The sequence below is a fragment of the Equus asinus genome, chromosome 10 (genome assembly GCF_041296235.1).
Source record: "Equus asinus isolate D_3611 breed Donkey chromosome 10, EquAss-T2T_v2, whole genome shotgun sequence".
NCBI lineage: Eukaryota > Metazoa > Chordata > Mammalia > Perissodactyla > Equidae > Equus > Equus asinus.
This window is the reverse complement of record NC_091799.1, coordinates 38,313,359-38,328,752: the sequence shown is the minus strand read 5'-3', so window position 1 is coordinate 38,328,752 and position 15,394 is coordinate 38,313,359. Positions and strand designations below refer to the sequence as shown.

Below are 15,394 nucleotides of genomic sequence, written 5' to 3'. Positions count from 1 at the left end.
AAAGATTGTTTTTGCAAGGGCAGATTATTTACATAAACATATATGACGGTTCCTGACAACAGCAGTATAAGGAGGAAAGGAGCTCAAATGCGGCCACAGAGAACTATTATTTCAGGTTTTGTTCACTGCTGTTCTTTGCGTCCAATATTCATTTGTGTAGGGGCTTTAACCACAGCAGATAAAATCCGTTCCACTGTGGAAATCTTGAGATCACCTCCCCTTGGCCCTCAGCATAGTAAACACCCTTGGTCTGCCTGAGCTCACCTCTCTCCTTCGGTACGGAAGGCCAACACATACCTGACAAATGTGTACTGTTCGTTGTACATCCAGGGCTGAAGTTCCAGGCTGGGGTACTTGCCAAAGGGTGGCACAATCAGACTGAACACCAGGGCAATGCAGACAAACACAGCCGGGAGGACAATCTATAGTCAGGGGATGGAGAGGGAAGGGAAATTGCAGGAGAAGGGCAAGTGTTAGAAAAAAGGCCAAAGGATACGCCCCTACGTGTCCAGCCAGCACCCAGACCAACCAGCATGCGAATGAGCACAGGGCCCACAGCCAAGCTCCACGAAGGCATTTTTAGTGGCTTGGAAGCTGTGGAGCCTGAAAACTAAACCTCTTCCCTCCAGGGTATTTCTGGAAGCTAAGCAGTACCAGGCCAAAGGCTACGGCCACCTGGTCGGGGTGTTAAGCTGAGAACTTCAGAGAGTAAACAGTGGTCACACGTCAGGGTGACTCAGACCACTGAGTCCTGCCGTTTTCCCTCTGAAAACCTGAGAAAGACACACTGGGCCATGAGCCCAGCTCAGATCAGAGGAAGGCTGAGAGGAGAAGCCCTGGACCAGGAGCCAGAAGACCTGAAGTCTGGTTCTGTCTCTACTACAAGTGGATCCATGTGAAGTCACCTCCAACTCTGGCCTCAGTTTCTCATTTGTAATCTGAGACCGAGACTGGATGACCCATTCAGATCCCACACTCTGATAAACCCACTCTACAGCAATGTCTCCAAGAAAGGGAAAGCAGCCATTGTCTCCCTTGATGGCCTCAAAATGGATAATTATCTAAATCCTCTTGTACCTCCTCAAACTTTACCCCTGTACCTTCTCTGAGAACAAGGACCTGTACATACTTTATAAGAAAACTGTAAGGTTCTTCCATTTATTCCTAAAAAATCTATGCTTAAAAAACCTTAAAGATTTAAATGATGCCCCTGGGTCTAATAAACTAGGGTTTCAATGCATAAAATTATTACTGAGTGAATAATTACATGGGAAAGTACTGAAATAAGAATTATCTCAAATACTTTTACAACCCTAAGCAGTAGTAGCATTATCACCAATCAACAAACAAGGTAACAGAGACTACGTAACTTGCCCAAAGTCACACAGCAAATAAGTAGCAGAACCAGAATCCAAAACCAGGTCTGGATGCTCCAAACTCACACTCTCTGCATCACCCGCAGTGTGTAGGCAAGAATCTCTGCAGACTCTTCCTCTGTGCTACTTGACTTCATAGACTGGAATAATTTTCTCCCTCCTAACCAAGCCAGTTAGCATGCAAACTCTGACACACAGGCAATAAGAGTACCGAGTCGTCTCTCTTCATCAATTTTTTCTGACCTCTCTGGTTATCTTTCCTATCAGTTTGCAGTTAATCATCAATTTAGAGAAAAATCATATTTCCAATAAGTTCATATGTCAAGTGCATCTGGGCATATCAGCTGTCAGATTATGAAAACTGAATTTGCCCAGCCAGGTTTTCTAAATTTGTCCTTGTTATGCTCTCCTCTACAATAAAACTACTAAAAATAATAATAATAATAATTACTAATGTGAGGCCTAGTCTAAGCACTCACTCATTTTAACCCTCATAACAACCCCATGTCACAGGTCCTATTATTGTCCCCATTTTACAGCTGAGGAGACTGAGGCACAGAGGAGTAACTTGCCCGCAGATACACCAGTGGCAAGAAGCAGAACTGACATGGAAAGATGGATAATCTGGCTCCAGCATCCGTCTCATACCCACGATGCTATCCTGCCTCCACTGGTCAGGGGGACCACCCATGAGGCCGAGTCCTTGCCTGGAACAGCACTTCTCACCTGAGCAAAGAATCCCTTGCGACTCCGTCTGGCAATCAGCAGCCTCTTCCACAAAAGGGCCACAAACTGTTGCTGTGTGAGCTTCCAGCCCTTCACCTGGTAGGAGCCTTTGCCGTCCATCCCGCTGAGCAGGTCTGTCTCTCTGGATTCTGCAAGAAGCCAACACTCAAGGTCACCTATTACCTTAGGCACTTTTGACATCACCATGCTCCTTCTGGCATCTTCAGTCACCATCCTGGAGGTCTGCATTTGAAGGTAAAAGTATCTCAGAAGTAAAAGGGCTTTCATGACAAATCTATGTCCAAGAAACAGTTATGACTCAAAATGTGTGACAACAGCAGTCTCTGCCTTTCAGTTCTTGTCTGATGAGTGCGGAAAATGAAGGTGCCCTGAGACCACTGAAGAGATGCGTTCACACCTAACTGGGTGCTGCATGCAGTCATTCAGATCATCCCAATTCCTGATAGAATATTCTAGGAAACAGGCCATGATTGCAGGCTGACATACTTGAGAACACACAATGGCAATCTGTCTCCCATCTATTATATTCTTGGTGAAAGATGGACAGATTTAAATGACTTAAGTACTGACAACGTACGGAGTCAGGGAGAACATGGGGGCCACACACATGAGCCAGAAAGGTTTCTGTTGCTAAGAATTTAGAGAAATTCTCATCTAAAACAAATGATTCGTAACTGCGGTGCTTTGACATCTTACCAATATTTGCTTGATTTCTTGCCTCCCCTTCTCCATCCCCAAACACAAAGGGACACAGTCATCCAAAATATCTAAGTCTAAGGGTACAATCAACTCTAAAAGCAAATTCACCTCTCTGACTCTTTCAAAATCATCCATCCATTCAAAGAATATCTATTCAACAATTAAACTGGGACTCTGATGTATGCAAGAAACTGGGACTCTACAGAAAAGATCATAAATGGATTCAGAGGATTGAGGGACCATCTTTTGATGTGTATCTTGAGAGAAAGATCTCAACTCAATGAAGGACGTCATGAGAACAGGCACTTTCAGGTTTGACCGTGTGCACAACACTGGAAAAGGGAAGTGGCTTTTCTCATTTTCTCTCTTCCCTTTGGTCCCTGTAGGTATCTATAATCCTGGGTTCAAGGCCATCAAAAGATAACACCGGAGAAGAACATAAGAGAGAAATTCACTTTCAAGCAACGAAACACAGATCTTGCCCAAACGGACCTGGGTCTATGTCAGAATCATTTGGATCAATAGCATCGTCTTCAGTGAATGGGCGAAGACAGCTCTGCTTGTCCCCGAAGGCACGTCTCTTTCGTCTTGCTGGCAAGGTGCCATCTGAAGGCAAAGGGAAAGAATCTCACATTTCATTTTATTTGTAACAAAACAAACTCTCCCCATCTGTAACAAACCCATCACACTAAAAATAAGAATGTCAGAAAACAATTCAAAGGGAAAGGTACTACAGTGGTGAACTAAGACAGCCTACAGGAGGCACAGCCCTGAGAGGGTGCAGCGCCCCCTGGAGGGTTACCTGAGGTCTCAGCATCCACCCCACTCTCTTCAGCCACTTTGAGAAATATCTGAAAAATAAGAGTAAGTGAGAATATTATAAACACCACGTTATGAGAAAAACCATTAATGCCATGATTATTGAATGGCATGTTAGTCCCTACAAATAAACCGTACAAGACTCATTTATTAATAACACTTGTCAGAGTCACTTGGGAGAAAAGCCATTTTTAACCAGAGAACATTTCCACAGTGGTGAAAACAATCAATCCAGACACTCATTTTCAAGCTACAGCGATGACAATTAGGTCACAGCAGCAGAAGAAATTTGTTCTGAACCTAGAGGGAATGACTTAAGCGGCTTCCTTCAGGTCTTTGGCCCCAGATCTGTGAGTGGGCTAGCACCGTGATGAGTTATCCAAGACAGAATGATCAGGAGACAATGGGTTCGCCATCACTAGAAATGTTATGGCAGGGATTCAAACATCAGAAGACAATCTGAACTAGACCAATGATTTCCAACTTCTGATCTACAGACCACTGCCTAGGAAGTATGCAAGAAAAGCACAGACATCAAAGTCTCACCCCCAGAAATTCTGTTTCAAAGACCCTGGAGCTGAGCCTTAGAATTTTTTTTGTCAATAATATCCCCAGGTGATTCTGCTGCACAGTCAAGCGTGGGGACCACTGAGCCAGACAACTTTTATATCCCTTCCAGCCCTCAAGGTCTGTGATATTGTGTCTCTAAAGGGAGGCACTGCCACACAGGAGAGAGAACATGGGCTCTGAAGCCCAAAACCCCTGATTCTGAATCCTAGCTTAGCACCTGAGTATCCACTTTCTCATCTTGTTAGCAGGATTAAATGAAGTTACGATGATTTAAAAAAGAAAGAAAGAAAACACCAAACTCAGCACCTGGCACAAGTAGATTTTCTATAAACATTGGTCATTTCTTATGCATGGTCATGACACAGTCACACCATGGAACAATCCTAATACTTCATTCCTACTATCTTCTACTACAACCTTAAAGGCTTAACTGGGGCCAACATGACCCAAATGCCAACAACCTAAGGGCTCAGTGAACAGCCCTATGGTAATCCTATTCCCAGAGGAAAGGCAGGCTGCCTGTCTGGCCTTGAAAGTGTTGGCCCTGCTATATTCCAAGTCAGTCACTTAACTTACTTCTTCCAGGGTAGTCTCTGAGATGCCATAACTTGAGATGCCAAGGTCTGAGAGCCGGTCATCAATCTCATGGAAGAGTTCCACAAAGGCTCCCTCTTTGGCAGCTTCATAGGGCAGCACATAGGTCAGCTCATGCCCAATGTCTTCCACCAGACGGGCCTCGGCCACATGCTTCCTGATGAGGTTGGAGATAGCAGAGACATCTGTAGGGACCAAAGCACAAAGTGGCTCAGCCAGCTTGGAGGCCCCACATCAAGGTCCAGCCATCCCCCGATTCCTCCCTTTCCTACTCCTCGGAAGCCCACTGCCCCACATGTTACACCTGTCTCAGATACTTAAGTCATTCCACATGTTCATCTCAGGCATGAGAGTTCCTGGGGGCAAGGACTATGTCTTATTCACCTTTGTGTCACCAAAGCTGGTACATTGTAGGTGGATGGGTGGGTAGATGGGTGGGTGACTTTCCAAGGTTAAACGCCTGGTGTCTATCACCTAAACACCAAGATTCTCCGATGGAAAATGTGAGTAAAGGAAGCTTAAATGATTCTTCACCCTTCCATAACCTTTTAAAGGAGGCTCTTTCTATTTACCTCAATAGAGGGTTAATCAAACAGTTCATGGAAGGAGAAGTCTTCCTGGAAAAAGCCAGCTGTTAGGACTGGGCAGAGATGGCCAGAATAAAGGCTTCTGTTCCATATGTGCTACTGGTGACACTGGCCTCCTATACACACCTCCTGAGGAAAACCCAGCAGGCTGTTCCTCATCTCCTGGGCTCTCACCATCCTGAGGCCCTTAGCTCAAATCCCTCCCTACTGGCTTGGCCCTCAGCTCCTCATCCCTGGTCTCCAGTGTCCAGCCAGATCCACTCCCTAAGGGAGCCCCCTCCCCAATCATCTCAGCTCTCCGGGACACTTCCCTACCAGCTCCCAGACCAAGCCGCAGGCTCCCCAGCAAGCGTCAGGCCAATCTGCCACCAAGCTGCACCCTCCCCCACAGCCACCCAGCCCCAGCCCAGCAGCAAACCTTGAGTCAGCGCCACCAGCCTCTGCACCTCTCCTCCTCTGCCTCCACTCTGCCCAGCTGGGGGAAGCTCAGGCACCACCTGAATAAGAAACCCCAGAGTCCTTACCGATGGTCAGCGTGTCACTTTCATGGTCGCTGCCCAGGCCAGCATCAGAACTGCTCTGAGAAACACTGTCCTCCTGATGGCAAAGAAGGAGGTGAGAATGGGTCAGGGACCGAGCATGGTATAGCCGCCACCACCTTCGCCAGGGAGGGCTTCCAAGAGGCTCTATTGTGTGAGGACTGGAGCAAAAAGCTTCTTGTGGGAGACATGCACCTGGGAAGCCATGGCTCCTGAGGCCTCTGTCTGACATGTGTGCATGAGAGGCTGGGAAGCGAAGCTGTCAACAGAACTGTGGCCTCCCGATGAATGCCATAGCCAGGCCTTCACCGACCATCTCAGGCATGGGATTTGCCAGGCTAAGTGCTTCTCAAGCTTTAATGTGTGTTTCATCACCAGGGAACCTTGTTAAAATGCAGATTCTGATTTAGTAAGTCTGAACTGGGGCCAAGAGTCTGCACTTCTAACAGGCCCCCAGGTGATCCCAATGCTGCTGGCCCTCAGACCACACTTTGAGTAACTAGGCACTAGTTAAAAAGTAACTAAGTAGGGGCTGGCCCCATGGCCAAGTGGTTAAGTTCACATGCTGTGCAGGCAGCCCAGTGTTTCGTTGGTTCGAATCCCGGGCGCGGACATGGCACTGCTCATCAAACCACGCTGAGGCAGCGTCCCACATGCCACAACTAGAAGGATCCACAACGAAGAATATACAACTATGTACCGGGGGGCTTTGGGGAGAAAAAGGAAAAAAATAAAATCTTTAAAAAAAAAAAGTAAATAAGTAGACAGGAGTTCAAAGTTGGCATGTAAACATTTTAGGCAACACTGGTTTCAACACACAAATAAATCTCAGGCATGTACTTTGGCACAGAAGAAAAGTTACCTGGTTATTAGGTTCTGGTCCCAACTCTGTATTTACCTGCTGGGTGACGTTGAATGAATTACCAAACCCCTAAAAACCTCTCCTCCCTCATCTGGGATAATAATTATAACACCTTCTTCCCAGGGCTGCATTGCACTTCGAGATGAGAGATGTAAGAAAAAGTTTACAAACGATAACAATGCTACAAAGAATTATTATTTTCTTTCATGCCCAGAGTCTGCTAGAGTGACTGTCTGGCAGGAAATCAGTGCTCAATAAATATTTGCTGTTTTGTAGTTTAAAAGTTAAGGTCAATGAGATTCAAAGGTAATGAACAGGAACAGAGGGCATTCTGCAGCCAAAGCTCTTAGCTCTTGGCAAGTCTCTTTTCTTTGACATAATAAAGTCCCCTAAGGACCTTCTCCATCATTCACTGTACCTCCATAGGAAACAGTAACAGGATTCTACAGAGCTAGCACCATGGGAGCAGAAGTCTCCTGAGCTTTCCATGTATGAGGTATGACGTGATTCCAAAGGGACCACAGAGCAGGGAAATGGTGGCCTCAATGTGGCAGAGTCGGGTGGAGGTGGACAAGCCATTCGCAGCCAACAAGTCCTGACTCCACAGATGCGGCACCAGCCCAGCACTGAGACTGCAGCTCACCTTTTTCAGGTACGACACAGTGCTACTGCTATTTCTGCAGGAACTGAGGGAGGATTCCACATCCTTCTTGACCAGGGTCAGGTAGTAGCCTGTTCCAAGTTGGTTCTTCAGAAACAGGGAGGAGCCCACACAGCACAGCTTCCCATGGGAAATGATGGCAATCCTGTCCCCCAGGATGTCCGCTTCATCCATGTGGTGGGTGGAGAGAATAATGGTGCGGCCTGCCGGGCGCAAACACAAGGACATGAGACAGGTGAGGCCTGTCAGTTCTCATTGATTGCAGTGGCCAAAACTATAGAATATGAGCAGAGGTAAGCCTGGGACAAAGACCTGGAACCTTGTGTGGCCATGACCCCCAGGATGGCAAAGCCGTGAGTACAGCTACTGCATCCTCAGAGAAATAAGAACCAGGAACATCTATTTGGGAGCTCACTACATGCTAGGCAGTGTGCTGGGTAGTCTTCATGCATTCTCATTAAACTTAATTCTCTACGAGGTAGGCACTACTATTATCAGAGGTAAAGAAACTGAAGCAAGTTAAATGACTTTTCCAGGGTCTCACGGCCAGCCAGAGCTAGCTCCAAAGCCCATGCTCCTCAGGCTGTCACCATAGGTAGTAACCTCATGTACTGTCTCTGTATCTCTAAGCAGAGTGCCCATTGTGCTCCTGCACCATGTTGGTGACAAATATAAAGAAAGACACAGCCTCTGCTCTCAGGAACCTAAGTCTATAGTGGACACAGTTATAATACACACGGGTAAGTTCTATGCTAGAGGGAGCACTGGGGGCTGTAGGGACCCAGAGGAGATGCCCTTTATCACAGTTTCTCTTCCTTTTGTAGGCCCCTAGGTAATGAAGCATAAACTTTAAGTATCTTATAAACCAGGCCTCCTACCTGCATACCACGGGTGAGCACAGAGCTTTAAGAAGTTCTGCATTTTCCCCCCGAGAAGTAATTCTGTCGCTCTAGCAAGAACCGCCCTGAGCTACAGGGCGAGCCTCTCCCTCCCTCCCTCCCAGCCCATGACACAGAATAAACACACCTCATTTACCTTGTCGATATTTTAGCAGCAGCTCCCATATTCCCCTGCGGGAGTAAGGGTCCACGCCAGCTGTGGGCTCATCCAGAATGACCACCTTGGATCCCCCCACAAAGGCCAACGCCACAGAGAGCTTTCTCTGCATTCCACCTATGAGAGAGAGAGAGAGGCTCCAGGACCGGCCCCACAGGCAAAAGTGGTAAGAGATGTATAGAGATGCCCACCTGGGCACAGGCTCAGGACATGTTTCTGACCCCACTCCCACTCCCAGCCAGGGACCCTGCGCCAGCTGTTGTGTGTGTAGTGGGCGGGAGGGGAGAAGGAAGGCAGCTCCGGGCCTCACCTGACAGCTGACTTGTTTTGCTTTTCAGTTTGCTGGGTGGCAGACCGACATCCAGGGCCATTTGCTCCATCTCTGCCTTCACGTGCTTCTCTGAGAGCCCTTTCAGGCGGGCATAGAACCAGATATGTTCTTCAACAGTCAGCCTGAGGACAGAGGGACAGGTCAGCTCTGGGCCCCACAGGCTGGACCAGAATTCAGTGCCAGAACAGAAGAGAACGGGCACATTCCTCCACCCTCCACCTTTTTTTCCTTTTTAACTTTATCGACTTCTGAAAAATAATCTTCAAGAAGGATTCAAGGTGGAACAATAGTGAGCAACCACATGAGCTGTTCAGGAAGCCAAAGCTGAAAGGTGACAGGTCACTTCCAATCTATTCCTAGCAGGCCCGGCCACCGTGCATCAGACAGTTGCAACTCTAAATCACAGGTCTGTAAAGGGCCCTCCTCGAAGCCCCATCAACCAGGAGGCTGGCTTAACTCCATTAAGCTGCAGGACCCTCCTGAACCTCAAAGGACCTCTAATCCCGAGAGAAGGGAGGCCCCTGTGGAGAACAGGAGCCTAAGCTGCTCACTGTAGATAAGAGGAAACTGGGGCCCATAAGGGGAAAAGTCCTTGCCCGAAGTCACAGAGCTCAGGTCTTTCTCTGCTCCAACACGAGGGCTCCCAGGGAGACCCCTTGCTGATGGGGCAGCCTGAATGCGAGCAAATGTCTTGAGCAGGAAACACAAGAGGCCATTGTACCAAGGGGCAGGAGGCACTGCCAGGCCTGGGCGTTAGAGCTGCAGTCAGCATCACGGAGGTGTGTAGTGGGAGACAGGATGGGCTAACTGGCCGTCCAGAATGGCAGTGATGGAGAGCACCATATCTCAAGCCCCCATCCACCCGCTGGACAGATGGAACATCTCCTGCTCAACAATTCACCTCCTACTTTTCCTAAAACTGAAGGACAACCAGGTCCCAATGTGTCCAGGAAGGCGAGGCCTGCCGCCCCCAAAGAAGGTAAAGTGCTGAAGTCCCACTCCGCCATGACTCACAACACACACATCCAGGAGGGTCTGCTCCTCGAGTGCTGCTGGTACTCACATGTCAAACAGCACATTGTGCTGCGGACAGACCCCCAGGTTCTGCCGGATGGTGCTCATCTCGGAGCGAATGTCTTTCCCCAGGATGTAGGCGGTGCCGGAGGTGGGAGGGAACAACCCAGTCAAGATTGACCTGAGGACAAAAATTAAAAAGTACAAGAGTCAGCATTAAGAACCCCTCCCCTGGAGATGCTCCATTCCAGGCTGCAGAGCCAGGGCAGACAGAGCAGAGGCCTCAACCCTCCCAGCCCCATTCCTTCCTAATGGACCCCAATAGACCTCCACAAAGCAAAGTAGTCTTTGTCTTGGTGAATAACTAGAGTGGGCCTATGTGCTGGAAATGGCAACTTTAGTATGAGATTTTTTTTTGCTGAAGATAATTTGCCCTGAGCTAACAGTTGCTGCCAATCTTTTTTTTTTTTTTTTTTTTTGGTGAGGAAGATTGGCCCTGAGCTAACATCTGTTGCCAATCTTCCTCTATTTTGTATGTGGGATGCCACCAGAGCATGGCTTGATGAGCGGTGTGTAGGTCCGTGCCTGGGATCCAAACCTGCAAACCCCAAGCCACCAAAGCAGAACACATGAACTTAACCACTATACCACCAGGCCGGACCCCCTTCTTGTTTTTGTATTGTGAGCCACTGCCACACCATGGCCAGTGACAGACGAGTGGTGTGGTTCCATGCCTGGGAAACAAACCTGGGCCACTGAAGCAGAGAGTGCTGAACTTAACCACTAGGCAACCAGGGTTGGTCTAGTATGAGCATTTTTTAAATGAAGATTCCAATTTGCAATGGGAAGTATACTTTAAAACATACATTCTGGTAAACTATCATAATCTTAATAAAAAAAAGTAAAAAAAAAATACATTCTGTATGCCTAAAATCATGTCCAGAACAAATTATTCAAAGATAAAAATAATTTTTGTGTTAGGTGGTAGGATGTTTGTGTGCCTTTTAAAAATTTTCTGCAATATTAATAATAGATTTTTTCATTAACAAAAAAAAAGATAAAGAAAAACAGGAAAAGACAGTTACCCCCAAAGATACACCCTTTGCAATGATTGAGGGACCACATTGAAAGCCACTGAGGCTAACTCTGGTGTTTTTATGACCCGTGTTCCCTTCTCAAGCTTCCCATTATAAGGCCCTTGTTGGTCTCAGAGAGAGCAATTGTAGAGCCAGCTGTCCAGCTGTTTCTCACATCTGCTCAGAGGGAGTTCCTTGAAAATACTACCTCCCTCCCACACATCCAATCTTTCCACATTCTCGCTTCACAGTTCTGACCAAACAAGCTCAAAAGGAGACACTTTCTCAGAGCCATCAGAGCTGCAGGTTCCAAGAACATTGCAGAATTTTGAGAACTAAATGGGAGAGGTCATCAAAAGGCCCCCAACTGTCCTAGGCTGAAGAAATAATATCAAGCAAAAACTAGCACTTGGAAAACACTCTTGTGATCAGATAATATTTTTGCACTCAGCAGCTCCTCACGTGCTCTCTGCCCTTTCCCCAGTGACCAATGCCAGGTCCTTAGGGATGGCTTTCTAACCGAACTACAGAACCTTCCAGTGGCTCTTCTGAGAGAGCCACACCCTCTTCTTACATGGTGGTGGTCTTTCCGGCTCCATTGTGGCCCAGGAAGGAGGTGATCTGGCCCTCATAGAAGTTCAGGGCCAGGCCATCGACTGCCACCTTCATGCCATCTCGGTAAACCTTCATCAGGTTCTGAATGGACACGCCCAGCTTCAGGTGTGTGGGTTCCTCCTCCATGCAGACTGTGAGAAGAGAGAAGGCAGGAATGAACCCGCAGGAAATGCTGACAAGCGGAGTGCCAAGACACAGAGGGCTACGCTGGTACTTGTAGAGCTGTCCTCTCTCCATGGCCGCTTCCGGTTTCACAGGCAGGCAAGTCGCCTACACACACTTAATTAGGACCTATTTGGGCCATAGTGTTGGTGACAGAAATTCAATGATAAAGCAGCATCCACAGTCTATTGGGGGGAAAAGACTTGACAAGTAACTAAAACAGAAGATGCTAAAGGTTGTTTAAAAACACATCTAAAAATGCCATGGAAGTATGGTACAGCCAACATATGGAATACTATTCAGCAACGAGAAGAAATGGATTGTAGATACACATCACTACTTGAATGAATCTCAAGGGAATTAGACTGAATGAAAAAAGTCAATCTTTTTTTATGGTTCCATTTATATAACCTTCTGGAAATAATAAAATGTAGACGTGGAGAACAGATTAGTGGCTGAGAGGTATCAGGGACTGGGGAGGAAGTGGTGAGGCTGTGGCTATTAAGGGGTAGCATGAGAGAGTTGGGGTGATGGAATGGTGCTGCATCTCGATTGAGCCAGTGATTAGACAAATCTACGTGTGATAAAAATGCACAGCACTAAATACACATACATGAATGTGGGCATGTAAAACTGATGAAATCTGAAGGTCTGTGAATTGTACCAATGTCAACTTCACAGTTTTGATGTTGTATTATAGTTACACGAGGCATCACCACCTGCGGAAACTGGGTGAAAGGTACAAGGGACCCCCATACAAGTTTTTTCAACTTCCTGTGAGCCTATAATTATTTTAAAATAAATTTTTTTATTGTTTAATGCCATGGAATCTCAAGAGGATGGAGTAACTGACTACCTCGGAATCTAGAAGGGCTACTCAGGGGGAGGGGTACTGAGCCAGATCTTGAAAAGCAAGCAGGAATTCAGAAGGCAAGCAAGTTGGAGGGAGGGTTACCCTGTGAAAGCACACAGTGCACACAAAGGTATGAGGTGTGGAAGAATGTGACATGTTCTGGCAACTGTGAGCAGTTTTAGGTGATGGATACAGAAGCCAAGTATAGAGAGGAGGATGGATAAGAAGAGCAGGAACAGCAGGAGAAGCAGCTGGAACAGCAGGCAAGGGCCAGTTGTAAGCAGTCTAGCGTGCCTGCTAAGGAACATCATACGTTACCACTGGCAACTAGAGGAAGGCACAGAAGAGATCAGCAGAACAGAGACTTATTAACTACTTAAGAAACTGAGCACAAAGACGGAGTTTCCTTCCAAGAAACTGAACAAACAGCCCAGAAGGCAGAGCCTCTGCTGAACCGTGGGCATCTCTACCTATAGTCAGGAGCCAGGTGAGGATTAGGGCTCCGGGTAGTGAGGGGTGAGAACATCAAATGCACAGGCTGAGCTCTGTGGCAGGCATGTGGTATCACCCTACACAGGCTCATACATTGATCATTACGACAAGGCAGGCAGCAAGGTTACAGTTCCACAATCACAGGTGTCTTTATGTCTTCCTTCTAGCTGTTAGTGCGTCATCAAAAGTGTGTGTGTAGGGGGTGGGGGAGTGAAGGTCTAGAGATCAAGAGCCACTTCCCTAGAAGCCAAGAAAACAAAGGAAATGTCCCCTGGAGACTCAGACAGTGACTCATGAATAAGTCACAGCACTGGACACACATGGCATGGGAGATTTTGGAAAGGGGCATTGCATGTGATTTCTCTGCAAGAATTTAGATTCTTCTAAAGAGCAAGAGCCATCCCTCGCCCTCCAGTCAGTGGTGGCAGCAGCACTTACTTTCCGATATTCCCTTCTGGCTGGACCCAGGGTGGCTCTTCTCATCACTTTCCTCACCGAACCAGTAGGACTTGGTGCAAGGAAAATACCAGGGTCTGGGAATTCCATACTGGCCTGAAAGCAGAGCACAGATGTGAGCCAAGCTCAACAACACCCCGGCACTCCTGAGGTTTTCCAGTTAGTCACTCCCTCCTTGGCACAGCCTTTGGAGTCGGGACAGACGGGCATGGAGGTGGGGCAAGAGGGAGCTAACATTTGCTGAGACCTACTATGTATAACATACATTCTACACCTCGCTGAATCCTCCAAACAGCCCCACGAGACAGGTATGGCCCCCATTTCAGAGATGGGGGAACTGAGGGATAAGTCGTCTACCCAAGGTCATTCAGCCAGTAAGTGAAGGACTCAGAATTTGAATCCAGATCTCTATGATATAAAATTGCACATTCAAGGCAGGAAGGTCCGTTAGGGGTAATTAAACATTTCACATACACTCCCTTAGAAGAAAATCAGAAAGTGAACCAGAAAGTTAAACCTCACTGTCTCAGAATTTGATCTATATGAAAGGCAGGTCACAGTCAAGGAGATTTATTAAGGGAAGTATCAAAATGAATTTTTATGAATACTAATTTGATTAAATCACAGGCAAGGGCTTAGAGCCAATATATCTTATTATTCACAATCCGTACAGTCATACACTGCATAAAGACATTTTGGTCAATGATGGACGGCATATACGACAGTGGCCCTATAAGGTTAGTACCATATAGCCTAGGGGTATAGTAGGCTATAGCACCTAGGTTTGTGTAAGTCCACTCTTTGATGTTCACACAACGACGAAATCACCTAACAATGCATTTCTCAAAACATATCCCCAGGGTTAAGTGATGCGTAACTGTACTCAGGCAACAGAACCTCCACTAGAGGCAATTCTGGGTCAGCACTGGGAGGAATCTCCCAACTGGGTTCACCTCCAAGCACTGACACTTACCAGTCGTGTGACCACAGGCAAGTTAGTTAACTTCTTTGAGTCATAGTTCTCTCCTTTGTAAAAACCGGTTATAACAGTAACTCCCTCCAAGTAGTCTTACGAGGATTAAATGAACCAAAGTATACAAAACACTCTGCACTGTGCCTGGCACACAGTGTTCAAGAAATGAGAGTAGTAAGAGTTGTACTGCTAGCATCAGCTGCTTCTCTTTGGTCTACTTGTTTGCCATGAGTCTAAAGCCCTAGCCACTTTCCAGGGAGCCCCAGGCCCTGCAGAAATTCCAGCACAAAAGGAGGAAAGCTCTAGAGCTTGAAATTCCCCAGCAGATGGTTCCCCCCATGTGGAAGCTCCGTGTACCTGGGAAGACGGCCTCGATGTACCACGTCATCACCCCATAGAGGAAGGCGTCAAACAGCATCATGGAGACTGAGGTGGTGAGGTTGAAGCCATCCTCCTCCATGGGGCTCTCAAAGAGGGTGTCCCACTGCACCCCGATGCCTTGCTCCTCGAAAAGGGCAAAGTACTCACAGCCAAACCCAAAAGCCACAGGAGACAGCAGGCTCTGTGAGAAAGAGGCCAAAGTCACTTATCCATCTTCTTGTCCTTCTCATTTTTCTATCATTTCTAATGTAAATTCCACCTGGAGAAATTTGAATTTGCAAAATGGATCAATTACAAGATATGGAAGTATTCATCTACAGAGTCCCTTTAGGGGAGTGGGCTCCCTGGCAGCATATAAAATGATTCTATTTATAACCACTCATTATGCACACACATTTCAGAAATGCATGTATGATGGAATGTAAAACTTCAAATTTTATGCTTCCAAAGATATCCCAAGGGCTCAGCAATCCTGCTCCCTACATCTGCCTACTTGCACGCACGCACACGCGCACACACACACACACTCAC

General features: G+C 47.0%; 1 protein-coding gene across 4 annotated transcripts in view; it reads right to left on the bottom strand.

Annotated features, from left to right (window-relative positions):
* ABCA1 (ATP binding cassette subfamily A member 1) overlaps positions 1–15,394 on the bottom strand; it is a 131,751-nt gene that overhangs the window by 27,761 nt on the left and 88,596 nt on the right. For 3 of the 4 annotated variants that reach the window (XM_070519100.1, XM_070519098.1, XM_070519099.1), the window contains exons 17-29: positions 14,840–15,044; positions 13,492–13,605; positions 11,506–11,677; positions 9,905–10,036; positions 8,821–8,963; positions 8,490–8,627; positions 7,437–7,657; positions 5,811–5,889; positions 4,788–4,990; positions 3,625–3,673; positions 3,315–3,428; positions 2,103–2,251; positions 298–422 (exon numbers count right to left, since the gene is read on the bottom strand). In XM_070519100.1, coding sequence (XP_070375201.1) covers positions 298–422; positions 2,103–2,251; positions 3,315–3,428; positions 3,625–3,673; positions 4,788–4,990; positions 5,811–5,889; positions 7,437–7,657; positions 8,490–8,627; positions 8,821–8,963; positions 9,905–10,036; positions 11,506–11,677; positions 13,492–13,605; positions 14,840–15,044 — 1,844 coding nt within the window. Of the gene's footprint in view, positions 1–297; positions 423–2,102; positions 2,252–3,314; positions 3,429–3,624; positions 3,674–4,787; positions 4,991–5,810; positions 5,890–5,916; positions 5,990–7,436; positions 7,658–8,489; positions 8,628–8,820; positions 8,964–9,904; positions 10,037–11,505; positions 11,678–13,491; positions 13,606–14,839; positions 15,045–15,394 lie in introns of all 4 variants that reach the window. The other variant, XM_014840064.3, reaches the window with a different exon arrangement.